This window comes from Phyllostomus discolor, chromosome 7 (assembly GCF_004126475.2).
Source record: "Phyllostomus discolor isolate MPI-MPIP mPhyDis1 chromosome 7, mPhyDis1.pri.v3, whole genome shotgun sequence".
Classification (NCBI taxonomy): Eukaryota; Metazoa; Chordata; class Mammalia; order Chiroptera; family Phyllostomidae; genus Phyllostomus; species Phyllostomus discolor.
The window spans coordinates 77,985,250-78,003,070 of record NC_040909.2 but is presented as its reverse complement, the minus strand read 5'-3'; the positions used below and the strand labels follow the sequence as shown (position 1 = coordinate 78,003,070).

Below are 17,821 nucleotides of genomic sequence, written 5' to 3'. Positions count from 1 at the left end.
TTACACTTTGCAAGATCGCTACTCTGTTATTCATTTTTACCAATTTTTATTATACCTCTGGGAAGGCAGAACCACTTGTCCTTCACTTGAGCAGTCTAATAATTACCATGTTCACTAAAAGTAATTAGCTATCAAATAAAATGAAACCCATCTTCCTAAGTTCTGGCAGACAAATGCGTTTACATTGAATAAAGAAGGTCATAAGCTAATTAAATAGCAATAGTAAAATGACCACTGAAGACATCAAAAACCAAACAGCAGTGAAGTCACAGCTACTCATGATGAGGACTGGGTATGGTTAAGCATGATTTCATTTTTCAGGGTGCAAGTTAAGCTACTCATTACTGTCCTGGCAATGTGCCTAACAGAGTACTTGATAGGAATTGAATATATTAATGCTCAACTTTATCACACCCAAAACATGATGCTTCTGCAAGGTTTACTTGTACAGAAAAATGATTTTCACCCTATTAGAGAAGGGGAATTCAGTGCTCAGTAGGCAGACTCATGTGGGGTAGAGTATGAGCCCTATTGTAATGCAAGAGATCTCTGTTAGGTTTCTAGTCCTCAATCTAATGTTGTGGTTGGTAATAACCTATTACAAAGTCATTTTTATGAGCTGGGTAGTTGGGTGAGAAACTAAATATCAGCTCAGGATAGAAAAGGGAGTTATAAAAGTTTGTGCCTTTCTGAAACATGTTTTCTGGAGTCAACTAAAGTTGATTGCAAAAGGAACAGCCTGGGTGGGTGGTGGTTCAATCTTGATTGAGAGAAGGCTCATCACTGAATGATGAGATCAAGGACTGAGATGGAGGTCTAATAGGCTTACAGGGGAATTAACCAGGGAAAGGTGAATGGAGTTAGCTTAGTACATAGTTGTAGAGAATGATTATAGATTTAAGACAATCATCTTTTTACTATTGCTCAGAGTCTCCTTTTCTGCATGCTAAATGCAGCATTTGAGTGTTTAAAAATTTTTTTAAGTGCACAAAAATTACATGCTTCTACTTCCATAGCTAGAAAAAAAAGTCAGTTTCTTTGTTGGTCTTTATCCAGCTGAGGAAACTTTTCTTAGATTTAGCTTAAAATTCAAGATGCTCTGAAATCCTTAACATCACTCTCAACTTCACCCTAATCATTATCATATCACTTTCAATTAGTTTAGCTTATGACCAGCTGCTCTCCTTTGCAACCTTACCACACCCAACTCTTCTCTGACCTGCTTTGATGACTTCTGTAGTTTCAGCGATAGTCTCTAAGGAATAACCATCATGGTAGAAAATAGTCTCCCAATATCCTCAATGGTAAGTAGGGATAGATACTAAAAATTTCTCTTTTTTAGTAAGAAAATTGATTCATTGAGCTGCAAATATTCAAAACAAGACAAAACAAAACAAAAACAAAAACAAAAAACCATGCCCCACCTTGAAAGTAACATTGAATTTCAGGGAGAAACTGATAACAGTATCCACATCCTTACAGAAGGATAGCTGATACAGTTGAAATAAATTTAAATGAAAATGATGGAAGCTTTTCAGGGTATGGCAGGAATGAATGAATAAACTCCCTGATCTTTAATCCATTTTAATATGATAAACTTCTCTGATTCCTGGGACTTACACTTAGTCCTAGGGGAAACTATGGAGTTGCTTTTGGGGACCCAAACCCTCAACTCCCTGGCCTTTATTCCTACACTAATATGACTAGTGTCTTCTTCTTTCAACTTTCTTCTGCAAAAATTTGTATTTGCAAGAAAGAACCAAAGATGTAAATACAGCTATTTCTGAAGAGGCTTCATATATACCACATTAGATAATTTGAGGTTTCTTTCCACTATGTTGTTCTGATTTTATGATACTCTGTACTATTTTATGTTTAACAGAAGATAATATATTAGGTCAAAGAAATTACTATCTAATTACAGAATTTCAGGCATGAGTGTTTCAGGTGGAAAATGCTTTACTAAGTACAAAAGAGCCTTCTTCACATTGTTAGAATGACACTATGTTGGTAGCAAGCTTCTTTGCCTATTCATAATGCCAACCTTACTTCTAAGTCTGGTATAATGAGACTTCAACTCAATAATTCAGCCTTCTTCCCTCCATGCTTTTTCCATAAATCTAAAATTGCCAGCTCATATATCTGTGTCATCAGAATTATAGTCAAATTTTGAGTAACTAAGAGACTTAAAATAATACCAATGGTTGTTAAAAGGTAAGATGGACCAATGGTTATTCACTAGGTGTTACCAAAATATGGAGTCCACCGGTTTCTATCTAGAGGTCATAAAATGAGGTAAAAAGTCATACAATGAAGTCAAACAATAGTCTTCTAAAACCCTAACTACTATAATAAAAAACTATTAGGGATTTCTAGGAAATCAATATCTTGAGAATTAAGCTGAGGTAAATAATCAGTTGTGAAGTAAAAATTTGAGGAAAAGAGACTCAGATTCAGGATACTGAACAATATACATCAGACCTATTAGTAAAAGAAAACATGTAAAAATTTGCAGTCAAAAGTTTAGAAGCCGACTGACAAAGGGAAACCAGAAACAGAAGAGAAAAACTGAGCAGTGATCACAATGCAGAATAAGATAACTTCTTTCCCATTCCCTAGCTCCTACTCCAATTTTTTGAAATTTCACTAAGAGATTAAAGTTTATCTTCAGATAATCTCTAACTACCATAATTTTCCTTGGTTTTGTTTCCTTGAAACAGCTGCCTATTCCCAAAAGCAATGCTTTCACAAAAACATGCCTGTCTCACCTGAACTTGGATGTCCTTTTCCCATGTTCCTTTGATCTAGGTCTCCTAACAGGAAAATTTATTTTTGAGGTGAAAATAAAACTAATTATGGACAGGGGGCCACAGACAATTGTGATAAAATTATTAAAGACTTACTCTTATCTAGATTTACCTCAAATGTGCTAGTATATTGCATTGAAGTATGAGAAAAATGCAAAAGGCATATACTGACATTCCATTTGAGGAATTGGGTTGGGCAATATTTCCAAACACTAATGAAACATCTAAAAATCAGACACTGCTTAAAACAATAAAGTTATATGTTAAAAGTAGAAAATCAATTTTCTTTTTATCTTGAGCAAAATGCCAAAGGAAGCTAACATCCTCAAGGATAAAATGTCAATTTAAAGTTTTCTAATTTTTTCCAGGTGTACAGGCTTGTGATTTCTTCTCTACTTTCCCTTTTTGCACATGATCATGATAGAAAAAGACAAATGTGGAAAATTTTTTAGGCAGAAAATAATTCATTTTATTTAAAAATGAAGGCACACATGATGTACATTACTCTTGAAAGGGTCTCCTTCATTATCTTGAAAGGTTAAATAATTTGAGGATTTCGTGGAAGTAAAGCAAGGAAGTTTCGTGAGCCATAAAGCTGGGAAACCAAACAGCACCTCCATACAAAAAAGAGTAAAATGGATGTTTAAAATCAGGAAATTTAGAGGTTGATAAATACTACAACTGAACATGTACATTGCAATTCATGGTGTAGCCTTCAAAGATGTAGCCTTTGGAATCAGACTTATTACTTTACACCACCTCTCATTTAAATGGAATTCCTTGTTACTGATTTCCTTAGGATCAAAACCTTCAAATTTACTTCCAAAGGGATAGGGTATTTTTGAAATGAAGTCTTTCCTACAACTAAAATACCATTAAAATGGGCCCAAGATGAACATGGCATATTCTCAAACTTTATCCACATAGATAAATTATTACAAAAACCTGGACCATGTGACAAGTACAGAAATATTCTATTTGTGAAGTAATTTTCTCCTTTTGACTTCACCTAGCTGGTATGTCTATTTCTTCCACAAGGTGAAGGAAGTATTTGCTTGATGAGAAATAATACAGTAGAAAGATGATAAAAAGATGGAGAACCACAGCTCCATTCTGCGAGGTGCTTAAAATGCTCAGCATTCCACACCACAAGTAAATTAACCTAAAAATATGTGAACTGGGAAGTTAGGAACTCGGGCTCTCAGATGGGATCATGCTGGTGGTTCTGTTATACTAATGTTTAAACTCTATCAAAAACTAAAAATCTAACTCCAGAGAAACTGCAAATTGCAGTAGGTACGTTCACAGACTTTTTTTTCTTTATAACACTATCCAGTCTGTTTTGGTTCCTGATTTTAGGAAGCAACAGATCCATCTAGTGCTGAGTTTCTCAGCGTCTGATGCATTTAAAGATACCGCTGGCTAAGGAAGACCTGCCTATCCGTCTCCCCATGACTCTGATAGTCAATGAACAGTGCCCACATTTCAGGGGAGGATATACATTGTATTTATGCTGAGCAGAATGAGAGGAAAGGTTATGCTGTTTAAGTATTTCATAAACATCATCTCTCTCCTCCCTTATCACTTTCTCTCATGTAGGATAGTCAGAGAAGGATCTGTTGTCCAAGCAAAGACTTCTGATCCAGTGGGGAGAAAAACAAGATGGTCTGGCCACTGCTGAGAGGGGCAACTACTGAGGCAGCAACAACCATGGACACAGACACTTGAACTGTTCTCAGTGCATGTAAAATACCAAATGTTACTCTATTAATATTACTCTGAATGTTACTCTAATATTAATGCTATATAATATTTTATTTAATATTCTACACAACTATAAATTGTACATCACTGTTCATAGAGCTTTTTCACATCAGACTTTATGTGGAAAAACTTTATGTTTTATCATTGATAACACGTTTTTCCACATATTTTTCTATGCATCAATTAATAATTAGTGATATTTATAGTAGGACTAGAAAATGAATACATTTATATGCAAAAAATAGCCTTTGAATTATTCTTAAAACAATTTTATCTGACAATTAAAATGGACAGACAAAACATGTAATTGTAGCTCTGATATTTAATGCTCCAAGAATGTCCAGATATATAAGCCCAAAGTCTTGTTGGGGGGAACACACAGGTATGATAGTTCAAGAAAGGGGCACTGCAACAATGTTCCTAGGCTGTTCATTTGTGTGTGGGCCCTTCCTGCTTCTCTCCAATGCCAACACATCACTCAGGACAGGGAACCAGATGAGCTGGCCACAGCCAAGAGGACATTTGGTATCATTGTTTTTATGTGTCCTGAGGTAAAAGTTAAAGTGGGAATATCTTCCTAAATTCACATGTCAAGTTTGGTTTTTATTAAAAGGGGTGAGATTTAAAAGTTTGGTATTTATGTAAAAGTCCTATTTGTGTAAATGAAAAAGCTCTCCTGGGTGTTTTGGAAACTTTCTAGAAATATGTAATTAGTTAATCCTAGATAAGTCTCTTCAGAATGTCAAAATTCCCCTTAAAAAAAGTCACTGTTAATTTGAAAAATAAAATTTAGTTTAAAGAAGAAATTATAAGAGAACCATTTTTTTCTATTTCTATTTTGGATAATACATAACCCTTATATACCACATAAAACATTTAACATTTCTTAATTGATTGGCTATGTGATTGTCTAGCACACTGTATTCAACTTTGTTAACCTAATAGAACTGCATACCTGTACCTATTCATAAAATTGAACCTACATAATTTCATTTCTCTTTATGAACACAGAATTGGAATCGTCTTCTGGGGTTGTCTCAGAAAGCTTTATAAGTTTGTTTGACTTAATTACAGGCCTTGGCTGGGGTGGGGCTGAATGTAGAAGGGCATGGGGTAATATTAACATATTTCTAAGGTTGCAAATTTATTTAAATAACAAACAACAATGGATGCTAAAAATAATAAAAATTTTATAGAAATGCCAAATTGAAAATTACCCAGAAATCATATTGTTACTTGTTAAACTTTAAATATAAGCTTTATTATGTGTTAGGTGTTACATGGATAAATTCTTGTGTCTAGAAGCCCTTAACTTTTGAACTTCCTGGCACTTATGTGGGGGAAAATAAAAACAAACAAATAAAAAGAAATCCCTTGGAAAGGTTATAAATTCAGATACCAATAAATGCATTATTTAATGTTTCACTTTCTTAATATGTACAACAAATACTAAGCAACATGTTTGTGCTAAAACACCATTTGAAATCAGTACTGAACTGATTACAAAGGAATATTTCTAAGACATATAAATGCAATGATATAAATAATGAATTTATTTATGACTTAGGCAGTCTTTATTTTTCTGCATATATTCAGGTAGACTTACTTCCTACTTATTAACTATAGACAATAAAATCCATATTTCAAATAATTTAATATCTTCACTCACTGAAATGAAAAGAGATTCAAAGGTATCCTGTTCTTAGTCACATGTGATCAGCTGCCTAATATTACCAATTCATTAGACTGACTCCCCTGGATGTGACTTACTGTTTGAATTCTGTGGGAATCCAGGCAAGGAGGATGGACCATTCATTCCAGGAAGAAGGACTGGAGGAAGGCCAGGGAGCCCTGGGTAGGTTGCCGGAAGGCTGATGCTGTGGAGTGGGCTGCTGTCTACCATGCTTGGCTGCTGCACTGCCAAGCCCAGCACATCTGAAGCTTTCTTAATACGGTCAAGTTCTTGCTGTGCCATCAGCTGCCGAACAGTGGTCGGAGCCAAGTAATCTTTCTCCCGATCAAGCTGACTCCCAACGGTCTCCCTCACTTTTGAAATGTGCTGTTTGGAGAAAATATGATCTCTGATGGACAAACGGGCAGAATACTTCACCCCACACAGGGTACACTCTGGTTTGGTGCCTTCTGTCCCACTTTGATTGATCATGAAAGGCTTCCCTATGTTGATTTTAAATTTCTTCTCCTTGGCCCTTGCATTCTGGAACCACACCTGGACCACACGTTTGGGCAGACCGATCTCATTCCCCAGCATCTCACATTCTTGCATGGTTGGAGTTCGGTAGTCACCGAAGCACGCCTTGAGAACCTTGAGTTGAAGATTGCTCATCTGGGTTCTGAAACGCTTGTGACCTGGTCGATCATTATTTTTGGATTTATAAGGATTGCTGGACCCAAAAGGATTTGGGGAGCTTGGGTCAGCAATACTGGATGTTTCACTGCGGTCAGCATTGTCATCAGGGTCATCTGTGATATAAAAGCTTTGGTCATGGTCACCATCTTTATCGTTGAAATGTATTGAGGGACTTGTGAGAGAAAAGAGAAATTTCTCATCACAGACTTCTGTTGTGGGTGTGGTTGCTGTTTTAGGCAAAGTGTCAAGAGTTTTCGGCTCTTTAGGCGATAAAGCTGGCTTTGCATCTCCAGAACTTCCCATGGTGCTTTCCACTTCAGCATTGCCCTCATCAACAGTGGTGGCGTCACTAATGGCTGTATTAATTGATGACGTCTCATCAAAATCAGTTTTAGTTTGATCATACCCAGTTTCAGCAGGAGGGGCATTTAAATTCTCAACATCCTCAGAACATTCTGCTTTAAATGAAGAAGGGCTCAGCAGATTCTTGGGTGACAACTCTGCTGTCTTACTCACAGGTGTTGACACCGTTGAAGCTAATTCATTCTCACTTGATAGATCAATTTTAGTTAATGGAAAAGATGGATAATCAAAATAAATGTATTTCTGTGGGCTTTCCCCCCCATCTTCTGTGGATATTAAAGGGCTTGGGGGCAAGCTGTACCCTGCCTGCTTTCCCTCATTCCAGTGCCGAGAGCGGATGTGGCTCTCCAGGGCTGACTTGGCCTTGAAAAGGGCTCGGCAGAAGGGACACCGTTTGTGAGACTGGGCCGGACCCACCGCCCGGAACTGGCCTTTCCTTTCTCGGGCTCGTGTATTCTGGAACCAGACTTGCACAACTCTTTTTTTCAGCCCTACTTCCCGGGCGATATGATCAAGCATTTTTCGGGTTGGATTGGAATCCAGCAAGTATTTTTCATAGAGTATTTCCAGTTGTTCAGGAGTGATAGTGGTTCTCAGGCGTTTATCGCGGTGTTGGTCTTCACCGCCGTTGCCTCCCTCCTTTTCACTGCAGTTATTATCTTCTTTGTCATCCAGTTTCCTTTTCAGGGAAGCAGAGATGGTGGTGGGAGCTGTGGTGTGGGAGGCACTGGTCTGGGGTGGCATCTGTGACAGAGAACCGCTCAGCAGCTGTCCGGTCATCAGGGGGTTGTTAGGGTCGAATATCATGTAGGGCATATCCAGGGGCCTCTCCAGGAATGGAGAGTGAAGGAATTGGTTTTGAGCAGCGAGGAAATGCATGTGCTGGTGTTCCTGCCAGAGTTCTGGGCTCGGGAAGGCAACGGTACACTGATCACATTGGTATTGGAGTAACTGTGGAGGTAGACTGTTCTGGAGAGAAGTCATGGAAATCTGCAGTGGGCTGGAAGGGACTGGGGTCTGAGAGGCTGAGGGAGGTCTTCCAATCAGTGGGGGTTGTTTGGGTGGCTGGGGCTGAGGCTGGGCCACTGAGGCCTGTGGTGGGTCTGAGGAGGTCGATGCTAAGTGTGGGGCTGGCTTGGTGCTTTGAGAAAGGGGTGAGGGGTCATTTTGCTTTGGCTTTTCTGTGGGATATTCAGGCTTGGGAGATGTCTTCTCAGGTTCTGGTCTGGGTGATGGAATCAGAGGGGTACTTGTTCCAGAGCCAGAACTAGCTGCAGGGGCCATGACATTTTTGGCTGCATCTGTCTGGCCAGATGCTGTGCAATGCTTATATACCACCTGGTCAGTGGCATCCATGGAGTCTTCGGTTTGGCTTTCATCTTGAGCATCGTCATCTTCATCCTTGTAACACTGCTTCTTCTGATGAGTAATCAAGTCAAAGATCCGGGGGAATACCACATTGCACTTTTTACACTGATACTGCATGTTGCTGGTTCGGATGTACCGCTCATTAGTCAGTTCTCGTTTTTCATTATCTTTTGTTTCTGCTTGGTTCTCATAACTCTTCCGTGCTTTCTGACGAGCATTCTGGAACCATACCACGATAACCCGGGTTGGGAGGTTGAGCACAGTGGAAAGTTGTTCTATCTCATCATCTTTGGGGTACGCGTTAGTGTCAAAAAAGTCTTGTAGAACCCTAAGTTGGTAGTCAGTGAACCTTGTTCGAGAAGACCTTTTACTGAATGAAGCATCAGATTTATAATGCTCTAAGGAGGAGGGCTGTGGATCAATCCGTATGTCTTCCAAAACTGTTATAGGTGGGTTACTGAAGTTGTATGGTGAATCCTTGTTTCTCTGCCTTTCCTTAAAAAGTGTGTTGCGAAACCAGTGCTTAATAACTTTTTGAGAGAGGCCCGACTTTTCTGCCATTTCCTGGATCTGTTCTTCACTTGGAGAATTATTGATGTCGAAATAAGCCCTCAGGATTTTGAGCTGATCATCCGTAATTCTTGTCCGAGGGCGTTTGAACTGAGAATGCCTTAAGAAGTTAGGGTCCAACCCAAGCTGCTGCTGGCAAAGCTGTGTGAGGTCTGCAGACAGCGTGTCCATCTGGGGCAGCTGCAGGGCTAGCTGGGGAGGAAGTGCCGGATGTTGCACAGGCTGCATCATAATAGAAGGGAAGAGGGGAAGGTCCAGAGACACAGGCAGCTGGACCTGTGCGGGAGCAGAAGGAGGAGGTGGTGGAGGAGGTGGTGGTGGAGGAGGTGGGGGTGGTGGTGGCGGAGGAGTGGGTGGTGGAGCTTGTAGGGGAGTGGACACCGAGCTTGGGATTTTCACGGGCCCCATGGAGGAAGGCTGTGGGGGAACTGGGGGCAGCGGGGCCGGGGGTGGTGGTGGAGGTGGCGTTTCTGGAGAAGGTGGTGAAATTGGATAAAGCTTGTCATAGGCCTCCCGGTACTGACGAGCAAATCTTTCCAGTGCTCCATAAGGGAAAAATTGACCATGCACATGTTCCTGATGACTCTTTAAAATGAGAACATTGGAGAACAGTTTCCCACACGTTCCACATTCCAGTTTATCCGAGTTTTCACCCTCCCCACTTTTGCTCTTTTTCTGCACCTTCTGCCTGTTTTCATTATATTGAATGACCAGCTCAAACCCAAAGTTTTCCAGTAATGCTTTGGCTGCATTTCCTCTGGCCCCAGAAGCTATTCGGGGTGGTGGGATGGATGGTTCCAAGGATTTGGGCTTCTTTGCGTCTTTGCCTTCTTTGAGTCCTTCACCTTCACTTGTAAATTCTTGCTTTGGTTTTTCTTGCTTTTCCACACTCTCTTCTGCCTCCTTGCAAGATGGCACATCCTTCATGGCTGAGCAGTCGGCACTGTCCAGGTTGGCTTGGTCTTGCTTCAATAGCTTGCTCACCTGCTGCTGCTGTTGCTGCTGCTGGGGTGGCTTTTGAGATGGCAGCGGGGGCTGTGTGGCCTGGTACTGTTGTGCTTGTTGTTGTAGGATCTGCAATTGAGTTTGGCCAACATGATGTTGAGTCTGAATCTGCTGCTTCAAGTCTTCAAGCAAGGATCCAGCTATGCCCGTCATGCCAGGCATACCAAATGCGGCAGAGCCCGGCAAGCCCAACTCTGGCCCCAGGCTGAACTCTGTCCCAGGGATATAGAAAGGAAAGAGAAATTGAGGCTGCTGAAACTGGAGCAGAGCTTCTGGGGTCATAGGAAAATGAGGCAAAAAGGCTGGGTTTAGAAACTGAGGCTGAAAGAATGCAGCTTGCTGTTGTAAATCATGCTGGAGTTGCATCTGAATTTGTGCTGGTGATTGCGTTGGGTGATGTGTAGGTTGTTGAGCAGAGATTAATTCTGGAGTTTGCTTTTTGTTTAATTCTTTGGCTTCTAAGTGGGTATCTTTGCTGCTTGCTGCTGCTAAACTCATGGACTCTATCATCCCTTGGCAAGGACTGCTAACATTTGCTGCAATGCTGTGCCCCCCGGCCACATGACCACTTGGTTCCAGCTTGGCAGCCCTGGCCTTTGTCTGGTGGAGCACAGATCGCATGTGAATTTCCAAGGTCGAGCTTTGGCTGTATGCGACATTGCAGATGCTGCACTTGTAGGGTTTGTTATCGGTGCCACTACTGGTTTCTTGGGGGACAGGACTGGAGGCTTCCTGCAACACCTTTTTCAATTTGTGCAGATGAGAAACTGAATTATAATGGACCAAGAGAATGTTCTTTTGGGTGAACGACTCTTTACACACTGTACATTTATATGGGCGAGATGGATCGAGGAATTTTTCCATTGTAAAATTTGGCCCTTTTCTAAAGGGTAAGGTCCGCTTTGGTTCAGAGCCTGTGTCATCGGGAATAGAGCTACTGTCACTTCCTACAGGACTTGCCTTCCCCTCGTGGTCCACCTCATACTCTCTCTCCATTTCCTGCTCAAGGGCATGCTCATCCTGGGCCATCATTTCACTCTCAGCCCAGAGTTCACCATTCATAGGCAAGGAAGCATACAGCTGTTGGAGTTCAGCTTCACTCAGTTCAGGGTGGCCTGCTTCCAAGTGTTTTTTTAAAGCCTGGAATGTACGGAAACTACGTTGGCAGAGATTACACATTGTTGCGGCCCGAATCACATGATACTGGGAATGTATCTGAAGCTTCTGCATCGTCTTGAAAGCCAAGCTGCAGTGGTTACAGCGGTACTTATATACATGGCGGTCTGAAACAGACAGGGGTTGTCTCTTCTGCTGTTCGCTTAGCTGATCTTGCAGGGTGTCAGGGATTTTCACATCCTTACTCCCATTTTTGTTCCACTCAGACACTTCTATGGGTTCTTTACTTGGTTTCTGTTCCTCACTCTTTATTTCCATGCTAACCTTTGAATCATCAAGACCTGACATACTTTTGTCATCCACTGGACTTTCACCTGTACAGGAGAGAGTACAAACACATTGTTTACAGGAAGGAGGACTAGGTGCCTATAAATATTGTTAGAGCCTCTAAAGGTTTCTGCTTAATTGGTTCTTTAGAGAAAAAGTTACTGAGCAGCTACAATGTTGCAAGCACTGTGCAAGGCACTGCAGATACAAAAGTGAATAACAAATCACCCCTGACCTCAAGGAATTTCTGGATAGGAAAGAAAAACAGTCAAAGGTAATTATAGTATGCTGTAATCAATGTAACACCAAGGGCCATACCTTAGTGTTCATGAATTAGAAGATGCAGAATATTGTTGGTCATAGACACTTGGGACCCCCAAGAGCTGTGACATATAATAGATGCTAAATATGCATTGAAAACTATGTCTCTGAGAATACTTTTTCCTCTGTGCTTTAGTTTTAACTCTTTGATAGTAATAATCTTGGAGCACTACCACAAATTCAAACCCCTGACATGTGTTTTCTTCAGACCTTGGTCACAGGTCAACATACCTGAATATTTCCCAGACCCCTCAGCTGTGACGGCTGCAGGTGTATCCCGCTCTGCTTTGTCAGAGGTGGCTGCTGGCAGTAGCAAACTGTTTGGCATCATCACATCAGGGACAGGCACCTGTGAAAACACAAAGGGTTCACATCAAATATAACCCAGAAATCACAGACAATGCCACATCCCCATTTGGCCAGTAGCATGACATTTTTGTGGCTCTTGCAGACAATTGTTATCCCATCAAATTTCAGATCAATGCCATTGCAATGCTTTACTCCTTTATTTTTTAAAAATGTTTTTGTGAGTCTCTTTCTTTATACTAATACTCAAGATAGTTTGAAAGGCAACGTGTCCACCTGACTCATTTGATTGACATTATAGGTATAAAAATAAGGCTGTAAATACATTATTGAATAATCTATGCCTGTATCATATTTGTTTATTTTCCTAAGCAAAAGAGAGAGCAAATGGGCCATTGACCGTGATTTCTATAACATAGTCTATGAGACAGCTTTAAGTCGTGAAGAAGAAATGAATTTCTATTGACCAATAATTACGGATTTTGTGTTGTTACTTTTCCAGAGATTATGCCACATGTGCATCAACATTTGGTGTCCTTACTGTCATAAGCAGCTTCTCCACACAGTCTGGAGACACGCTGTGCAAATGTGTCAGGTGCAGCTGGAGGTGCATCTTGTTGCTGAGAACATCCTGGCAGAGGGGACAGCAGATGACTGGCTGCACCGAGTGCTGTGACAGGACATGCATCTGGATACGACTTTGGTCCCTACTATTGTAGTTACAATAAGGACATTGATAGAACTGGAAAACATTGAATAAACATGGCAAATGTTAATGTTATTCTGAAGACTTCTGAGCATTAGTGGTAATACCAAGGGTTAATTCATTGCCAATCACAAGGTCTACATTTTAACAGGACAGAATTGTTTGGGGCTCTTAAACTGCCTGTAGTAATGATAAAAGAAATTAAAAAGAAACAAGTTTATGTAGCAAAGGGGAAAAAAAACACAGTTACCTGTTCATGACAGAATTTATTGTCCTCCGAAGGTTTTGATCTTTTGGTTGTGACATCTTCTTCTTTTGCCAACAGGAGTGGCTGGTTCACCCCTGCAACACTGACTTTTAGCTCCTTTTCTGGTGTGATTATTCCTGACCCCCCACAAAAGTAGAATACGTCAGTTTCAAAAGACTAACAATGTCAAACTTGAAAGATTCTATGATTTTCTTTTCATTCTGGCAAAGGAAATAGACTTCCAGGAAATCCAGGAAGCTCAGAGAGTCCCAAAGAAGTTGAACCCAAGAAGAAACACACCAAGGCACATCATAATTACATTAGCCAAGGTAAAAATGAAGGAGAGAATCCTAGAAGCAGCAAGAGATAAGGGGACAGTCACCTACAAAGGAGTTCCCATCAGACTGTCAGCTGATTTCTCCAAAGAGACTTTACAGGCAAGAAGGGGCTGGAAAGAAATATTCCAAGTCATGAAAGACAAGGACCTATATCCCAGATTACTCTATCCAGAAAAGCTTTCATTTAGAATGGAAGGGCAGATAAAGTGCTTCTCAAATAAGGTCAAGTGAAAGAAGTTCATCATCACCAAGCCCTTATTACATGAAATGTTAAAGGGACTTATCTAAGAAAAGAAGATAAAAAAAAAAACATGTATGGTAAAAGGACAGCAAACTCACAATTAACAACCACACCTAAAGCAAAACCAAAAGAATCTAAGCAAACAACTGGAACAGGAAGAGAACCACAGAAATGGAGATCACATGGTGGGTTAGCAACAGGGGAGTGGGAGGAGGAGAGAGGGGGAAAAGTTACAGAGAATAAGTAGCATAGATTGTAGGTTGAAAATAGATAGGGGAGGGTAAGAATAGTATAGGAAATATAGAAGCTAAAGAACTTATAAATATGACACATGGACACGACTAAAGGGGGGGGATGTGGGTAGGAGAGAGTGTACAGGGTGGAGGGGAGTGAAGGGGGAAATGGGACAACTGTAATAGCATAATCAATAAAATATATTAAAAAAACAAAGAAAGAAAGATTCTATGATTTTCATATGGTGCTGACTCTAAAGCCACCGAAGCACAAAAGGAACCAAACACTTTTAAGTGATGCTAACCTTAAAAGGCAAAAGACACACTTCTTTGTGTCTACTAAGTGGACTTTATAAATATATTTTAAAATGTACTTCTGTCTCATGTTTAGATAACCCTAGGAGACCTTGAAAGACTCATCAATAACATGCTCTCTGGTGTCTCGGGCTGCCTTTATCCCATTAAAGCAAATCTACTCCCATTCACAAATGTTAACATAGAAAAGAATTACTTTTGCTAATGTTTAATTCCTTATCTCTTTTCTAAAATTCTTGAATGCTGAAAATATTTCAAAATTCTAGAAGGGACATTTGTAATTCAAACAAAAATTAGTATTTTTATTAATATTAACTATACATGCCTTATGCTGTTTTTGTGATTTATTCTTTGCTTTAGATGTTTGGCTGTACTCATACCATTATGGTCCAAATCTCAAGAAGGCAACTATTTTATGAGGTTGATCCAAATATTCAGTGTTAAAAGGGGTTTAAAATTTTACCTAGATGAGTGATGTCATGTGTAGGAGCCTCACACACATCAAAGGAAAGAGTGTGATTCTAATTTCCCAATCTAACAGAAAATTCTTTCCAGCATCAATTTTCCCGATAATCTTCTCTCCAAGGGTGGATATTACAGCAACATTGGGTAGGCATGTCACATACATCTCACAACAAACACAAAACCTCATTTACCAACCATTCCAATCTCATGATAGCATGGCATCATCTGACCTTTTTTCCGCTGTTTATTATGAGTATTTCTAATTTTAACTTTCAATTTTCACCATCTTCCAGTCAATTTGCAACTAAATTATTTTCAGGGGGAGGATACTATCACTGGACAACTGGGTGCAAATACATGTTGAAATGCAATGAAGCTAAACCATTGATTGCTATCAGACCTCAAGTGGACATAGAGTCTAAGCGTTATCTGATTGTGCGCTGTGCATGAAGATTTATCTTGATTTTTTCAATCCACATATGGTTCATATAAATGAACAAATTACACCTTATTGCAAAATAACCCAATTTTAATTTAAAAAATAAGGTCAAGAATGTTATAGAAACAAAGTAAAGATAAATTTAAAAATACATTCCTTTTTCTATCCTAGACAGAGATGCATGTTTAAACCATATAAACAATTTCAGGAATTTTGAATTCTGAAATTTAAAAGTAAGCGTGACTGCGAGGGCACCAAAATTCAGACAGAATTTTAATGACATAATGACAATAATGGTAGGTGCAGAATTACTGTTACCTTTTTACATACTTACATGGATTTCTAGATTTACAAACATTAGATTTTATTCAAATGGGTACTTTTGTCCTATATCTACATTTGCCTTGGAGAAATTTAGATTCCTTTTAGACATCTGAAAAAAGCATTGATCACATTTGTATTTGAATGTACTTAAATTTGACATAGAGACTGAAGAATTTCATCACATTGATTAAACATGACCTAAGTATTTGATAACCAAAGATATGTCATAAATAGGAATTATTTCAAATTAATTCTGGCATCAAAATAGTTTTTTCTTTCTCAAAGCAGAATATACTTTGTGCTGTTTTATTTAAAGTGTTAAAAATAAACATTCAAGAAAATAATATGATAAGTAGTGCTTTCAAATAAAATTTACTGCTTAAGGTGTTAGATCAAGTTGTATAAAATTATTGTCATTTACATCAGGAAATGCCTATCAATTGCTTTCTCCTTTGATACTGGAAGTTTTTTTTTAAAAGTCCCCATTATTGAGTAAGAATATGCTCCTTTAAGCAAACAACACTGTCATATTGCCTTATCATTCTTTTGTGTACATGGTAGAATCAGACATAACCAAATTATAAGCTTGTCAAGATCCCCATGCTACCAAAAACCATCACACACTAGTTAAAGCAGAATTTCCATGACTCTTGTTGTTTTCAGGCCCTATGGGACATCAGAAATAGCATAATCCTTCCAGAAACTTTTAAATCTATTAAATGTACAGCTATTGTCTTATTATCATAAACATATATATTCTAACATTGATATTATATAAAATTAAAAATTTATTTCAAGCTATGAAACATTTGACTAAAACTATACATTGATGTACATATTTGGTAAAATTAATCCACTTTATTTTTATGCTCACTAATATTCATTAACAATATAGCTGCTTCTGAATTTAGTGAAATTCATGCTGCATCAAGAAAATAAGAGTTAGGTGTTAGGGTCATTTTAATAGCCATTGCAATAACTGTTGGCTATAGTATTCCTCCACCCAATATATGTGTGAACTTTAAAATTGTTTGCCTAATTAATTTAGTTAATTACTGTATTTTTGGACTATAAGATGCACTTTTCTTCTCCCAAATTTGGGAGGAATGATGGTTGTTAATGCTGCTGTTGAGTTCTGTTTAAATTTACATTCATGAAATATTATGTTATTTATGTTATTAAATATTTTAAAATGTTTTTTACTTCAAATTTTTTTTCCTATTTTCCTCCTCTAAAAGCTAGGAGCATCTTATGGTCCAAAAATATGTTAAACCATGATCTTAATGCAAGCTAGGAGCTATGTAAAGATCATTTTATTTTACATAAGGAAGTTATAAACAATAGCTAGAGCCCCTTAGCTATATAGCAAGGCACCTGGAAATGCATTCCATTGATAAAGGGAAGCAGAGAATGCTGAGATGTAATAACATATGATAAAAACAGACTCTTGAGGATAAGGCAGGTCATCAGGATTACTTGCAAAATGATGGAAATTACATTTTATGCAAGTGCACCTTTTCTACATTTCAAAGGGGTGCTCTCTCAAGTATTACGGTCTTTCTGGTAAATTATAAGGACTCAACTTTGAGGTCTTTTTCTGAATTGTTTTATTCTAGAAATTTTGTATATTAAATAAGGGCCAATAAATTTCAGGAAAAATTTGATTAAGTTTTATGATTACCCATAGTTTATATGTGTTACTTTACTTGAAATAAACCCCCTTTGATGCCCTAGACAAAATTTTGAAGTGACATTGTAATTCATTTTGTGTTATTAAGGACATCACAATATTCTCATAAAAACATGTCCTTTTAATATATTTAAACTAAAAAATGAAGTCTAATTAAAAGTAAGCATTGACAAATAGATGAGCCAATGATTATCTGTCAGTTATGAGATTTAACTTGCATGAGCTTGCAATATAAACATGATATAATTCATTTCAATTCGGATGCCACCTACTTAATAATTTTCAATCCCTAAAATACAGAAGGTTGTAAAATAGTTTATACTCATAACAAGTGAGGAAAATCCAATAACACACATACACTCAAAACAAATCTTGAGGAAAAACAATAAAACAAAATACTAAGATATTATTTGAATATTATTTTGAATCAATGCTTTGATAATGATTGAATAGTTAAAACCTGAACATAAGAAATGTTATTCAATGCCAAATAATTCTAAATTATAAT

The 17,821-nt window shown here is 38.5% G+C and overlaps 1 protein-coding gene across 2 annotated transcripts in view; it reads right to left on the bottom strand.

Moving 5' to 3' along the window:
• Positions 1-17,821, bottom strand: part of ZFHX4 (zinc finger homeobox 4) — a 183,732-nt gene that overhangs the window by 4,525 nt on the left and 161,386 nt on the right. For both annotated transcript variants that reach the window (XM_028518599.2, XM_036031037.1), the window contains exons 7-10: positions 13,272-13,405; positions 12,857-13,057; positions 12,241-12,358; positions 6,342-11,735 (exon numbers count right to left, since the gene is read on the bottom strand). In XM_028518599.2, coding sequence (XP_028374400.1) covers positions 6,342-11,735; positions 12,241-12,358; positions 12,857-13,057; positions 13,272-13,405 — 5,847 coding nt within the window. The remainder of the gene's footprint in view (positions 1-6,341; positions 11,736-12,240; positions 12,359-12,856; positions 13,058-13,271; positions 13,406-17,821) is intronic.